Source organism: Psilocybe cubensis, chromosome 3, assembly GCF_017499595.1.
Source record: "Psilocybe cubensis strain MGC-MH-2018 chromosome 3, whole genome shotgun sequence".
NCBI lineage: Eukaryota > Fungi > Basidiomycota > Agaricomycetes > Agaricales > Agrocybaceae > Psilocybe > Psilocybe cubensis.
Genome location: NC_063001.1, coordinates 74,826 through 89,409, shown reverse-complemented (window position 1 = coordinate 89,409; position 14,584 = coordinate 74,826). Strand labels below are relative to the sequence as shown.

Here is a 14,584-nt window from a genome sequence, read left to right as displayed (position 1 = left end):
TGGTCGTCAGCGCAACAGTAGAGGGATTTTTCTATATCGTTTGCGCATGCATAATTAAGCTTGGTACCCTGCACTCGCCGCTAGAATAATGAATTGCTCACCGTCCATCGTGTACATGACTCTACGAATGAAATGAATGTGAATTCTGCGATAATGCATGTCGTAGTTTCAATCAATATTTGGGATTTGGGTTACCTTGAAAGCGTAGATGTACTTCAGGACACCATAGCAAAGAATGACGAACCCAATGACGGTGATCGACTGTATCATAAGCATGTAAGTCAATAATATTGTGAGTTGGCTCACCGTGGCTTGTTTTCACAACATTAGTGCCTCGGAATGAGGATCTAGTGGCGCAGGTAAGTGATGCATCAGAGGCTTCTCAACTCAGCGCTTTGCTAGTATACTAGCCGCACATCCCAGACTCACTGGGATGTGCGGCGAGACGATGGAGCTGTGATATGCGATTTGTACGCATTCGACGAGTCAGCGATTTGTTATCTTCATTGACTTTCATAAAGGCCTTCGATCCATTCCGTTGTCTTGATTCATAGAAGCGATAGATTTTGAGGTTTGGGGTATTTATCCGCGTCCGTGTCGCAGTTAAGAAAGAAAGCGCCTGGCAGAAGATCACTAGATAGACTTCCGCAACGGCATTCAATCCGTACACAATTGAGCCCAAGCCCAAGCCCAAGCCAAGTCTAAGCCTAAAGTTAAAGTGCGAAGGTACCAGAGATATACTTAGATGAGGAGCTCCTGCTGCGGGGTGTGGGGGTGTGAATGACGTGGATTCTCTCATTCCGATTCCAGTTCCAAGAACACGCCAAGTCAAAGGCCGAATCCTACCCTCAAGTTCCAACCCAATTTCGAAGCTGACAGTCCGGTTGCGGCTTGACATGCAAAACCTGAATCACAATCCTGTCAGGTAAAACGCGGAAAGGAGACAGGATGAGGGCCCGGAAAGAAACGGAAATGGGATTTGGAACCGAGAAGTAGATAGCAAGAAGTGTATAAACGAGATTCGCAATTCGGAATGGGTTTGCAAAGGAGGACGTTGGGCATGGCCTTGTCATCTTGGGAAGGTCTTGGACGTCGACAGTAGCGTGCACATTTGAACCTAGAAACCGCAGTACGATCCATTGCACAACACAAACGAGTTGCACTCACACACACGTCCATCCTCCCAGATCATAACCGACTCGATGCTCGCAGACAACGCGCAAATTTTCGCAGAGCTGCTGCGGGTTTCAACACGCTGTGAAAAAATGAGGATCGCAAACCCAGCACACTCTCGGGAGTTGCAATAGCCAGAGAAGTTGCCGGGGGAGTGCATGAGTAAATCGTGAATTTTTTGGTAGGTTTTAGAGACACGGCGACGACGATATATGCGCTGCGGAATGCGCTGCTCGCTGTGCTCTGTCATGGAAAATACTGGAACCTTGGCTCGCTTTTCAAGCGCGCAAGATCCGGACAATAACTGGCCAATGGGCGCACGTGGATTATGCCCTTAAGTACTTCCTTTTTTTATCATTGTCGGCACAATGCCGATTGATTGCCGAAAGGTTTGATTTGGACTTCAAAACCCGCTGGATGTTAGGTATGACGTTGGGCAGGATGGCATAGCTGCATACGCGTTCACTTCAACGATGCATTGCCGGAGGAGTGAAGTGGTTATTGGTTCAAATCCCCCCTTCAGGACGAGAGAATTTTCGCCAGGCAGTGGCCGTACCGTCCACTCGTTGCATCACAACTTTGAACATAATACAAAAACCTCCAAATTACACCTCCAGAATACTTATAATTGTGGATCCTCAATAAAATCTCAGCATAATAATTGCATACTACATATGCAAGCTGCATGAATGCCAATTTACAACACCCACAAGCCTCCTTAATAGCATACAAAAAGAAATAGTGCTTTAGAAAACAAAATGCAACACCTGTATATAATACCACAATATACATATTCATTGCATCTACCATGTTCCCCTAATATATGGGGTATGCAATTGAATACAGTAAGTCTACTGTACAATTAAAACACAGTTATTCACTATACATGTCACATTGCTAGTTCCCATTAGTATATGTGAAATAACATTCAATTAAATAAGTGTTGTTCTTCTTTAAAGGCAGAATACACATATTCAGTATGCATATCATTAGTAGTAGTAACCAAAAGGAAGAATATACATATTCAGTATGCATATCATTAGTACGAAAAAGACTTCTCATAATATATATGTATCAAAAACGTTTCCACGATGCCTACCCACTTAGATCGGAGTTCATTAGCTTTCAAGCGGCGCTCCAGCCGGACGGTCAATGATTTTAATCCAGGAACCCGGTATTTCCCGCGGTGAATCTTCCATTTCCGGCACACTTTCCTTGGCATTTTTTTGAGTTGATCTGATTTGATTTCGGATTTATATATTAATGTTGTCGTCCGACCACCATCTCTACACACGCGCCTAAGCTACATCCACTACACCGCCAACTACGACATCGGCGCTCATCACGAATAATAACGACGAGAAACAACGAAAGAGAGTATACCAAGGGGGAACAAACTATATTCACCGGGTGAGGGGCCCAACGCCATAAATTTTTTCCCGGGCTTTTTTTTGCTTATCTCTCTTATCTCTTCGACCCCGTCGACCTGCCTTACTCCGCTAAGATATCTCTTCCTATCTTGAATCCTCTCCACAGACGAACCCCAGCCCTGCGCGCCATCACAGGATCCCAATCCATCGAATCCCGATAATCACAAATCACAGAGATGTCTCACGGTTCGTATTCCTCGCACTCTGCCTCCATCATGACCGAAGACGAGGAGGACTGGGAGGACTATGTCAAGGGCGGCTACCACCCCGTCAAAATCGGTGATACCTTCTCGGATGGCAGATATGTTGTAGTAAGGAAGCTCGGATGGGGTCATTTCTCCACCGTCTGGCTTGCAAAGGATCAAAAGTGAGTGTTGGATGATGCGGATATCTTATCTGGTTCTACTTCGTCTTCTTTTTATGTATTCACCGGTGATGCACTAGAATGAATCGCCATGTCGCGCTCAAAGTCGTCAAATCCGCTCCACGCTACACAGAAACCGCGCTCGACGAGATCAAATTGCTCCAGCGCCTCATTACCTCCTCAACACCACCCATCGCGCCATCACCCTCCAATCCAAATCCACCGCCGTCACCAGCGCACACCCACCCGGGGCGATCGCACGTCATCTCCTTCCTCGACCACTTTAGACACAAAGGTCCGAACGGGATCCATGTGTGCATGGTGTTCGAGGTGCTGGGGGAGAACCTGCTGGGCCTGATCAAGAGGCATCAGAACAAGGGTGTACCCATGCCGCTCGTCAAGCAGATTGCGAAGCAGATTTTGCTCGGCCTGGATTATATGCATCGGTGCTGTGGTGTTATACATACTGGTGAGTGGGTCTCGCGGAATTTTTCCGAAAAAGCGGAACCTTGTCCGTTTTGTTACTTTCGCGACGGATCTTGCATTCTGTGCAGAGTGTGTTGTGGTTGTGACTGCCTGACGAGCGTATGTTTTGGCAGGCTGTGTGCCGGTTTGACGAAAAAGTGGAACCTTGCTATTCCTTTTGTGCGTTGTGGCGAAATTGTCCATTTTGTTACTTTCGCGACAGATCTTGCATTCTGTGCGGAGTGTGTTGTGGTTGTGTGTGCCTGACAAGCGTATATTTTTTATTCCTCCCTATTCTTGCGCTGTTACGAGCAGTTTTGAAGTGTGACTGACTGACTGCGACAGACCTCAAACCTGAAAACGTGCTCATCTGTATCGACGACGTGGAATCGATTATTTCCTCCGAACTCGCCGCGTCCGCGTCACGGCCCTCATCCGTGCCCTCTTCATCGAACATGCCTTCATCTGCACCCACCAACGTTCCCACTGGGGGTGCACCGACCAAGATCGTCGGCGTCCCGCCGTCCAAGGGGCGCGGTGGTAACCAGACGCCGCGCTCAGAGAGCATATTCATCACGGGCTCGCAGCCGCTTCCGAGTCCAAGTTCGAGCTTGAGCTTCGGGAGCAGTCCGATGCTGGACAAGTGGGCGTTCGGGATGAGCAAGATTGAGAGTTCTGCTGACAAGGCAGACGATGAAAAGGGGATCACGATGAAGAAGAAGGATAAAGGCAAGGAAGGTGAAGTCGATCTGGCGAATGAGGTCAGCCAGGTCTCGCTCGACACGCGTGCGGGGTATGTGGGACGCAGCGCGCCTGGGTCGGGTGCGCCGACTGCTGCGGGTGCTCCAGGACCGTCGTTGTTGTCTCAGCTAGCGCCGTCAGCGTCCTCTACCATGCCTGTGCCTGTGCCTTCGAAAGGGACATCAGCGTCTGGACGGGATGTCGCTGGGTCGGAGATGAGTATTACAGAGGATGGACTGGGAATGGGGTTGGATGACGAGGAGCGCGCCGCCGCGCTAAGAGAGGGCCTTGCGGGGATGGAAAGGATCACTGTTAAGATTGCTGATTTGGGGAATGGTGCGTACATTTTTTCTTCCTCCTTGTTGTCCTGTACCGTTCATTGCAAAGGACGTTTCTGTTCTTTTTTGCTTCCTTTGCGCTCGAGTCACACATGCTGATGCCAATCGTATTCGAATAGCAACATGGATCGAACACCATTTCACGGACGACATCCAGACGCGGCAGTACCGCTGTCCAGAAGTGATTTTGGGGGCGAAGTGGGGCCCTAGTTCGGATCTATGGAGTGTGGCTTGTATTGTGAGTTTTACATTTCCCTTTTTCCGCTTTCAATTTGCCACAAGTCGTCACAAAAGCATTAGAGGGTAGGAATGGTCTGGATATCCATCCGCCGACCTTGACCTTACCTTGTATCAATCACATATTTTCACTCACTCTGACTTTCATATCGTTGCTGATCTGACCCAATCTTATTCTTCATATAGCTTTTCGAGCTCATCACGGGCGGTGACTACCTCTTCGACCCTGCGTCGGGCTCACGATATAGCAAGGACGATGACCACATCGCGCAGATTATCGAACTTCTCGGGGAGATTCCCAAGTCGATTGCGTTTTCTGGAAAATACTCTCACGAGTTTTTCAACCGCAAAGGTCCGTCACTGTTTCCCTGCCCACGAGACAAAATTCACAACTAAAACCAATTTTCCAATTATCCACAGGCGAGCTAAGGCATATCAATAAGCTACGGTATTGGCCGCTCGAGTCGGTTCTGCACGACAAGTACCTGTTTCCGAAAGCTGAGGCGGACGCCCTCGCTGCGTTCCTCACACCCATGTTGCGTCTGCATCCCGACAAACGCGCGAAGGCCAGCGAGCTGCGGCACCACAGTTGGCTGGACGGTGTTGTCGTGCAGGGTGAGATCGATGTGATCAGACGGATGGAGGCGGACGATGAGGCGAGACGGAAAGCTCAGGCAGAGGCGCAAGAGCAGAAGGAGAAGAGCAGGAGTAGAGAACGTGAGAGGGAGGATCTGGATCAGAGCGAAAGGGATGCGATGAAGCCTGTGGATGAGAGTGTGTTGCTCGGAGAGGACGCGCTGGTCGAGGAGGAAGTGCATGATCATCATTCTCATGCTCAGAAGGGGTATCAGCCTCCCGTCCTCGGCGCGCCGCCGCATTCGTCTGCGGGCGGGAAGGAGAACGCGCACGCGCACCAGTCCGGGATCGCACGCGCTTTGAATGCACATGCGTCTCCTCAGCAGCAGCAACATAGGACGTCCGGGAGCGGGAGTGGGAGTAATGGAAGGGATGTGAGGCAGCCGTCGGGTGGAGGCAGCTCGAAGCGGCGTGTTTGAGATAACTGACTTTGTGATAGAACTTACCTGGATTGCGATTGCTTGTCCGGTGTGGATATAGACTTTAGGAGGCTATAAAGCGGGTATCGAAGAAAGGATAGCATTTACAGTAAACGTTGTAGGATGGATTAGAGGAGTTTTGAATGTGTGTTTGTTGTGGAGCCAACGAGTGCCTATGGGTTTGACTTATGGCTGTTATATCTTTTTCTTCGTTTAAACTTTTGTCGATGCGTTTGTTGTTTGTTTTTGATATATAGTCTGTTGTACGATCCCCCTTTTTCCTTGTCTCTTTTGATTTTGGTTTTCTTTTAATTCGACATTCTATTTTGTCTTAAAGTGTTCGCGTTTGTTCGCTTTACTGTTCTCGTCTTTTTTTCTAATTATACATATAACTTCCAGACTTGATGAACACGCGTGTATGCAGTCCTTTTTCTTTTGTGGCTTTCTCAGTTCTTTTTTATTCGTCGTCCGGTGTGTTCGCTCGATGAGTAGCCTTTTCAGTATCGCTTCGTCATTGACCTCCAGTCATCTTCTTGCCTTCCATTGAATTTGGTAAATTTGGGTTGGTAAACTGGGTTGGCTTAGTTGACCTTACCGTGAATTGGCTGCTACGGTGCCCCTGAATGGCCTAAGCAGTAGTTTCTTTCGCTTTCCCCGACAGCATCATTTTGACATAGCCCCGACTTGCCAAGTCGGTGTTTGCCTATAGAACTGGACCCCGAACTTGATCATGTGTTGTTACTCTCAGTCGATATTAAATCCATAAGACAACAAATTGTATTTATCAAGCACTTTTCAACGATATATTTCACGGTTTCCGATAAATTGCCCACTATTTAATGTCCCGTGGCTCGACCATTTTTCTGATTGTTTAATCGGCCTCGAAGAAAGGTTGAAGTCCGTCAACTCTCTTGTCACTGCATGATATCTTAAGTAAGCCTGTGAAATTATTGACTTTTGGCTACACTTACCTCCTACCGGTGAAGTGCCTGAAATGATAACCATCCTCAGCCGTCCAGCTAAAAGGCTGGCCACCATCACCACCATAGGTGGGAGATGACCTTCCTATGAAGTTTATAATATCATTTTCATTTACCAAACATCAGATATGGCACGACAGTACTTACCTGTGCTGACTACGAACACAAGCTGGTCGATGTATTTGTCGGCGCGGCCAGTAATCTCGACAATCGTCTCACCTTCCTCAAGGTAGAACTCGTAAGCGTCCCCACCGTCGCCACCGTGAAGCTGGGTAGGCTCAGGATCGTCCTTGTATACAACCTGGATAGCATCAATTGTCTTGTCTGCCCTGATGCGGATGTGCGATATGACTTTTCGGTCTGGGTGGAAGTCGTCAAATGGCTTGCCGCCAGTCCCTCCTTGGTAGGGATAGTTTTGTTTTGTCTGGCCATCTAGACCCATTTTTGTCAGCAATGAAGTCAAACATCCACGGTAGAGCCACTGTACCCAGAGAAGACGCAGCATTACCACTTTGACCGAGGGATCTTGTTGTAGGTCGCCACATTTCTGTTGAGGTTTTGAGTGAGCTGTTGGTGTGGGTTGCTGGTACTTATACCACTGGTATCGGCAAGGGATCATTCTCTTCGGTCGCCACATTTCGTGCTAACATGTACTTTGCTTAGGTCTGAGAATCATTTGTGAAATTTATTTCATCTGCAAGATTAAATCAAGGGTTTCAATCTTCGCGAACCCAGTCCCTTGCTATGGCTGCCCAAGTGGGGAAATATTCCCCGTAAACTTATTTAGGTATTTTTCTTACTGCGTGAATTTGTAAAAAATATGTTAGAGCGCGGAAACATTTTTTGAGTGCGCAGATTGTTTTCTAGCTTAGCCGTAAATATATTTGATTGCGCGGAAACATATTTGACTGCGCGGAAACATATTTTGGACATATTTTGCTAGCGCACGTAAATTTTTACTGCCCTCAATTATATTTAATGCATAAATCCTATGCGCATAGAAACATTTTGAGCCCCAAACAAATCTTTCGATGCGCGGAAAACATTGTTCAGTTGCACTATTTCTAGCCTAAAGTGACCAGCCGTTATGCCGAGATTATGTAAAATGATCTAACATGGCACCTCGGCACACCAAAACAAGTTCAAACTCCGACAGTTGTATACACAATGCATGGTTATTCTATCTAGTACTGCCTTATAGGACAAAATAACAATTTCTGCAGTGCTTTACATGTAGCATTAGCAAATCCCCAGTGGTTCTGGGGTCTCCCCATTAGTGGTGCAGCTAGTGCGCCATTTCAGACATCTCTAGCATTGTGTGAAATAACCTCATCTATCGTGGGAAAGACATCAATCAGTGCATTCTTGAGCGCATTTGTGCATTTGGAGAGTAGGGAATAGGAGAATAAAATTGAAAAGCATGGTAAGATATGTATTACATAGGTATCTACGAGAATATGTCAAAATATTACCCGCAACTACTGTGTACGAAGTAAAGTATTAGCAGCGGCCATCACAATTGCGCATTAGTGGCTGTGCAAGAAAGCGACACTTCACGTTCAAGCAACGTTCACGGCGATTTCAAGACGATTATCCCACATTACTTGATTAAAACAACATTAATATATTTCAAAAGAGCATAGATTAGATATACTAAGAAATTTGTAATTAAATGAATGTGGGTTAGCCTTGCAATACACAATCCTCAATATCACTGTCAGGTGGAGCTTGAACTCGTTTAGGTGTGCCGAAGTGCCATTTTAGATCATTTTACATAATCTCGGCATAACGGCTGGTCACTTTGGGCTAGAAATAGTACAACTGAACAATGTTTTCCGCGCATCGAAAAATTTGTTTGCGGCACAAAATGTATCTACGCGCACAGGGTTTATGCATTGAATATAATTGAGGGCAGTAGAAATTTATATGCGCTGGAAAAATATGCCCAAAATATGTTTCCGCGCAGTCAAATATTTTTATGGCTAACCTAAAAAACAATCTGCGCACTCAAAAAATGTTTCCGCGCTCCAACATAGTTTTTACAGATTCACGCAATAAGAAAAAAACCTAAACAAGTTTACGGGGAATATTTCCCCACTTGGGCAGCCATACCTTGCAGCAGTAACAAGGAAGTTATCACTGCCTTTGATTAGGAACCGCTTCTGCGCATGTCGGTATCGTGATTGCTATCAAAATGTGTAATTCTGAATCCATAGGTAGATTCTCGGATTGTGCAGTTTCAAAGTTGTTGTATTATGTCCAAAAAATCACGGTTGTCAAAGCGCGTCACATGTAACGAGACTCAGCATGGAGAGAGGGCTAACAGCTACTCCTCAGAGGGAGCCGAATAAGCCGCAAGCTTCAAGGGTTGTACTTAGACCTTTCGATGTCAGATGTTCTACCACCTTTGAATTTACATAAATTATAATTGGCAATCCATAGCTATATGCTGAAATTATCGATATGCCTATCCACCAAATTCTCATACACACGGAAATGAAATTGGAAGGGGGCGGAGATCGGATTCCGTGGCCAGCAACATTTCGGCGTGTATTTATAAACAGTCTCGAAATCGTTTCTGCAGACCCCTCATCGTCTTGTCCACGCTCCTAATATAGTTGCCTTTCGGCATATAGGTTTTCGACCTGGATAGAAGTGAATGTTCAAATGTGTCTTTGTACAGCGCACGAGTTACGAGTGATCAAAGAGCTGCAAGTATCTCTGGGGTGCCACATGTATGTCATAAAATGGCGGACCATTTTTACAAACATTATACCATAGAGATGCCGTTTTATACGACAAAAGCAACCGCGATAAGCGGTGCCGAATAGAGAAGAGAAAACTCAGGATGAGGGGTTTTTACGTACCGCTGGTAGATAAGTTTTACTGTGTAGAGGAGGGAAGTCTCCTTTAATATGTTGACAGATGTTGACAGAGACAACCTTCATCCCATCGAGCACTGACCACCACTGAACTTCAGACCTAAGCAGACCTACGCCCTCAAGGAACACGCTTGGGTAGGTGTGTAAAAATTCTTCACCAGGATCAGCCCCAGTTGCCTTACTCTTATCGATGATCCCAGGGTGTGCAGAAATGAGCAACCCTCGCAACCCACCATTCCCAATAACCAGTGCTAGCAATGACACCAGAGCAAAAATGACCTTCAAACAAAGGCCTAAATCGCCTTCATCAACATCCTCAGTATCATCCACAGCCACATCAACAAGCAGGCACCACCTATCAGCATCAAGTCTGACCAAGTTGCTCAAATTTCTTCTGGCAATTACAATATTCGTTGGTGCAACGTACGGAGAGGGCATGATACGAGTAGTCGCGCCCATCGCCTTGTTTGTGGCCTACGTGACAGAGATCGGCTAGCCCTGATGTGAAGAGACGCGACGGCGTTATGTACAACATCCCAAGGAATGAAATACAACGTACTGTACCAATTAATTTGAGAGATAATGTGTGAAAGCTTTGTAAATCATATCATGTCTAGTTCCTGGACTGGACAACAGGCGGTGATGTACAGACCTTGCGATTAAAACCATGCTGTAACTTGTAACTAGCCACCCGTCCTTAGATGTCACCAATACAAGACACATTCTAGTCATATTCTGATCGGAGTTGATACTAATACAAAAAATGACACTGCATGGAACGAACCGGAAGGGATGAAACGATACAACGTGCTATGATACAAACATCATGTCCGTCAAGGGAGGTAGTATGTATGAAAGGTCAAAATCCTGGTAAACAAAAGAAAAGGGAAGAATGCAAAGCCACACCAATCTAAATCCCGAAGTCCTCTAACACAAATCGCTCATCCCCATCTTCTCTAGTGCGCACACTGATTCCCACGCCACGCGCCTGGAGCGCCGGTAGCAAGAACGCAAAGGCGCGCGTAAACCGCTCCCGCGCGGCAGGCACACTCGTGCTCGTCGACAGCCGAATCTGCACGCTCTTCAAGGAGGCAAAGGCGGGGCGGGAAAGAATTTTGTCGATGGGACGCCAGTCCGCGTGCAGAGATTTGAGGTCTGCGTCTGGGTTTTCTAGTGTGCTATGGGACCGGTGGGAGGAGGTGGGTGTACGAATGCAGTGGCAGTCAAATATGATCGTTTCGATACGATTGGGTGTGTGTGTGTGTGCATTATCGGCATTGGATGATGACGAGGAAATTTGGCCTAGAAGGCGCAGGACCTCTGGAAATGGCCCGTGCGAGTGTGTCTTGCGGAAACTCACGAGGAAGCGTAGGACACGCAGGTAAGGGAGAGCACCCATATTGATCGAACCAATTGAGCTGCCTGGATATGGCGATTTAGATTGCAAAAATAAAGGGAAATTAGTACCAGTTTCGAGATACCGTTATCAAAGGAAAGTGTTCAGAATGCAAGGTAGATGATAGAGTGACCGCGATTGTAGGGATTGGGAAATCCCGAAGCAAAAGCGCCGAATGTGGGGTAGGAACCAAGTGGGGCGAAAGAAGAAGGGACGGCAAATTCAGAACCATCCAAGGGATCGCCAAGGCGATTCCGAGAAGAATAATCTTCCGCCAACGAAGCAGCATACACAGTCACAAAACCTCAACTGACCATGCACAGAGCAAAAAACAAAAAGAAAGCTAGAAAAATCCCACTTACAAAAATGGATTGAAGGGAGCCATTCGAACACCGTGATGTTAGATCCAGTAGCGTTGATCATCTCGCTTATGGAATCGCAGAAGCCTTCCTCGAATGTCGGTGTAATGGAAAGTTTCTTGAGAGTCTGAGGGGACGGCGACGACGACGACAATGTAAGGGAATGAGCGACTGCTTTAATGGTAGCAGAGGAAGTCCCACGTAGATACAAAGATTCCAAGCGGGGCACCCAGCGTCCCTCCGCCAGCTCCGGAGGAAGCATATTGGCGGCTCCTATAGTCATTGGTTCAACCTCGACGCATGACAGGCCGATGTACCGCAGGCGCGCGAGGGATAGAAGATGCTGCAGTGGAAATGACCTGATAAATTCGAGAGAGACTGCATTGAGAGTGGGTAGTCTGAATAGCCTCCCAATCGCGGCGCGTGTCTCAGGCGGGATAATCCTCCAGTCAGTCATTTCTGAGTTGAAGCTCAACGAGAACCCCTCCAGCCGCGGGAGGAGCTGTAGAGTAATAGGCAGTGTCTTGGATGACAGTATCCACCCTCCAGATTCAGCCCCATTCCACGTAGCGCTGTTTCCCCACCCGCCCCCACCCCCACCTGCGCGCCGCCTACTGCTGCCGCCGCGGCTCCCGAACTCGTCCTCTGCATCATCGCCGACACGGATCCGGCGCACGTGCAATCCCAGATGGGGCTTTGCAAGAAGGAGGCGGTGAAATCTATGGTGGGTCTTCCAGCGGGGAACCTTACGGTCAAGGTCGATGGTGCGGAAGATGTGGCTCTGAGCGCGGAAGACGAAAGGGGTAGCAACGAGCGCACATGCTTTGAGGGTGGGGATGTCGTCCAAGAGGCCTACTTCATCGATGATAGATTCGATGAGCTCAGGGGGTAGAAGAGGGGGCGATGTGGCGTAGCGGAGCTCACGATGGGACTTTGACTTGTTGGAGGATAAGCTGGTGTGGTTCCATCTAAACATGGATATCGTCATGAAGTGGAGTATGGGGGAAATCTGGGGTAAGAAAGGATGGATTGGCTCGCGTGCGGAGTCCTTATACAAATCCGCGCTGCGCCGGAGGAAATTGCTTCTTCGCTAGGCACGGCTAAGTATCGAGATTCGCCAAAGTATTATGCGAGCCGTTTTCGGCTCACGCGGGGCAGCGCACTAGGGCCAACGAGGCGGCCGTTCGAGGAACACCGGGATGGATTAATGGATAGCGATTATACCGATGATATACAGCAATAAGAAGCCAATCCGGTGACGAGGAAGTGCCTATGCCAAAGGGAGTGTGTTGTTCGGGTTTAAAGGAGGTTTGTTCAGTTAGCTCCGAGGGTTCCTCCGCATTCGCCAGTTGGATTAATTGTTATTGTGTTAGTCTCGTAAAACGACGTTGAGTATCCAAATGAGAAGGAAAACCTGGTAAGTATGTGTGGTCCATCGATCATCTCTTTGAACAGATCCCCAAGGAATCGTATCTTCGACAGGGTATAGCCTGTCATCTTCAATTCAATGTGCCTGTCATCGGCCCATTTTTAGCATCCTGTATACATTCAGCGGGGTGAATAGACGAAGATGAATAGATAAGCACCAGGCGCACGCGAGGCCAATGGGTGGGTCCAATAGACACGTCTGAACCTTTCCCTCTCAAGGTTCATTTTCTCAACACTCGATGGTCCGGCTTAAAAGCGACGATATCACGATGGTATGACTAGATACAAGAATATCGATAAAGCTGATTGAGGTATAATCAGCGCCGTTATTTGGAATGACACCAATGGTACCGCTCACCCTATCTGATCCTATGACTTTCAAAAACCTCCTTTTTTTGATTCTCAAATATTCTTCTCTTAGCCGGATCCACCCCACCGGAATGAATAGTTTACAGTAAAGAGAAAAAACAAAACGAGAAGAATGCGGATGCGGATACATTTGACCAGCTGATGGCGATGATGACTGATGAACGTGGACAATCCATGGGCCGGCGGGTGTGAAAGAATATTTAGCGTGGGAACTACAATGGAGGATTAACTTTGCTAGTTCAAAAACGCAAATAGTAGAACGAAAAGATTTGAGTTGAACGATCAAGTTTTGCGCTCTCTCTTAAACATATATGCTCAACCACCATTGCTTGTGAGGATGAATAATGGGAGATTAATTTTAATATATGTATGTATGTTCGAAATGAAGCAAGAAAAATGGTGCAGCATAATGTACGAATGGTTTGTCTAGAAATACCTGATAGCCAGAACAAATGTGCCAAAAGATCAACGGAACGGAATATATCGGAAAGAAAAATCATCTCTGAGAAAGATATGTTTATCTTTTGAGTCGACGGAAATAACTACATATTTTTTGCATATTATAATTAGTGTCAATGGTTCATGGTACAACTAAGTATAGGTGCCTTTCCGCGACCCGTTGGCAGCTTTAATAGCAGGGTTCTCACGGAAGCTGTGAATTTTGTTCTTCTTCATCAAGAATAACGACTTCGGAATGGGAGGACACCAACAATAACTTGAAAACCTCTTAAACTAATGCTCCAACTTTCTAACTGTGTCCTTTGCGGACTAAAACGTTACTATTAGGACACTGAACCTTCCGAACTGGAATGGTACTCAACTAAAACTCGAGATCAAAGTAGTCAACTTAGACCCAGGTTTTTGGGGTTCTTTGGCCGTTATAACATATTACACTCTCGTGACTCTAACAAAGGCGTCGACTTCTGGAAACCAGCTCAGTAGGTGAAAGTTTCACAAGTGTTGATTCCAATAACTATTCTAAAAAAAAGCATGTATAGTAAGAATACGTTCTCTAAATAGGTTCTCCGCCATTAAACGTGAAACTAAGCGGGTTGTCTCGGAACAGCGTTGGGGACTCAATCTACAATGAATCTTCCAAAATGTTACATATTTGTGCTCTTATCTTCGACTTCGGGGCTGTTGGTTGACTACTGATCCATTAGCGGAGCTTTGAATTTAGCAGCTGGTTCGGCTTCACAAGGGCCAGTTGTCCGTGGTGATTATTCCATTTTGACAACTTTTTTCATAATCACTTTTACCTAGCTCCTGAGGACGCGTTTAAGCCGATTCTGGGGCACACCAGGCGATTCCTGTTTAAACTCAAATCACATCGATGGTTGGCTTTTCCGATTGCGCTTGCGTTTTAA

The 14,584-nt window shown here is 46.8% G+C and overlaps 3 protein-coding genes across 3 annotated transcripts; 1 reads left to right on the top strand and 2 right to left on the bottom strand.

The window, feature by feature from the left end:
• Nucleotides 1–2,818: 2,818 nt before the first annotated feature.
• Nucleotides 2,819–5,803, top strand: JR316_0002872 (Serine/threonine-protein kinase SKY1; the record flags this gene model as incomplete). The annotated part of the gene is made up of 6 exons (XM_047888657.1): nt 2,819–2,970; nt 3,048–3,436; nt 3,778–4,509; nt 4,598–4,749; nt 4,935–5,100; nt 5,169–5,803. 6 exons carry the CDS (start codon nt 2,819–2,821, stop codon nt 5,801–5,803), a joined length of 2,226 nt encoding a protein of 741 aa, XP_047751031.1.
• An 871-nt stretch (nt 5,804–6,674) lies between these two features.
• Nucleotides 6,675–7,225, bottom strand: JR316_0002871 (uncharacterized protein; the record flags this gene model as incomplete). Its single annotated transcript, XM_047888656.1, has 3 exons — nt 6,675–6,720; nt 6,775–6,868; nt 6,931–7,225. The coding sequence occupies 3 exons, from the start codon at nt 7,223–7,225 to the stop codon at nt 6,675–6,677; spliced, it is 435 nt and encodes a 144-aa protein (XP_047751030.1).
• Nucleotides 7,226–10,575: 3,350 nt separating this feature from the next.
• On the bottom strand, nt 10,576–12,396 carry JR316_0002870 (uncharacterized protein; the record flags this gene model as incomplete). Its single annotated transcript, XM_047888655.1, has 3 exons — nt 10,576–11,087; nt 11,195–11,365; nt 11,424–12,396. The coding sequence occupies 3 exons, from the start codon at nt 12,394–12,396 to the stop codon at nt 10,576–10,578; spliced, it is 1,656 nt and encodes a 551-aa protein (XP_047751029.1).
• Nucleotides 12,397–14,584: the final 2,188 nt, after the last annotated feature.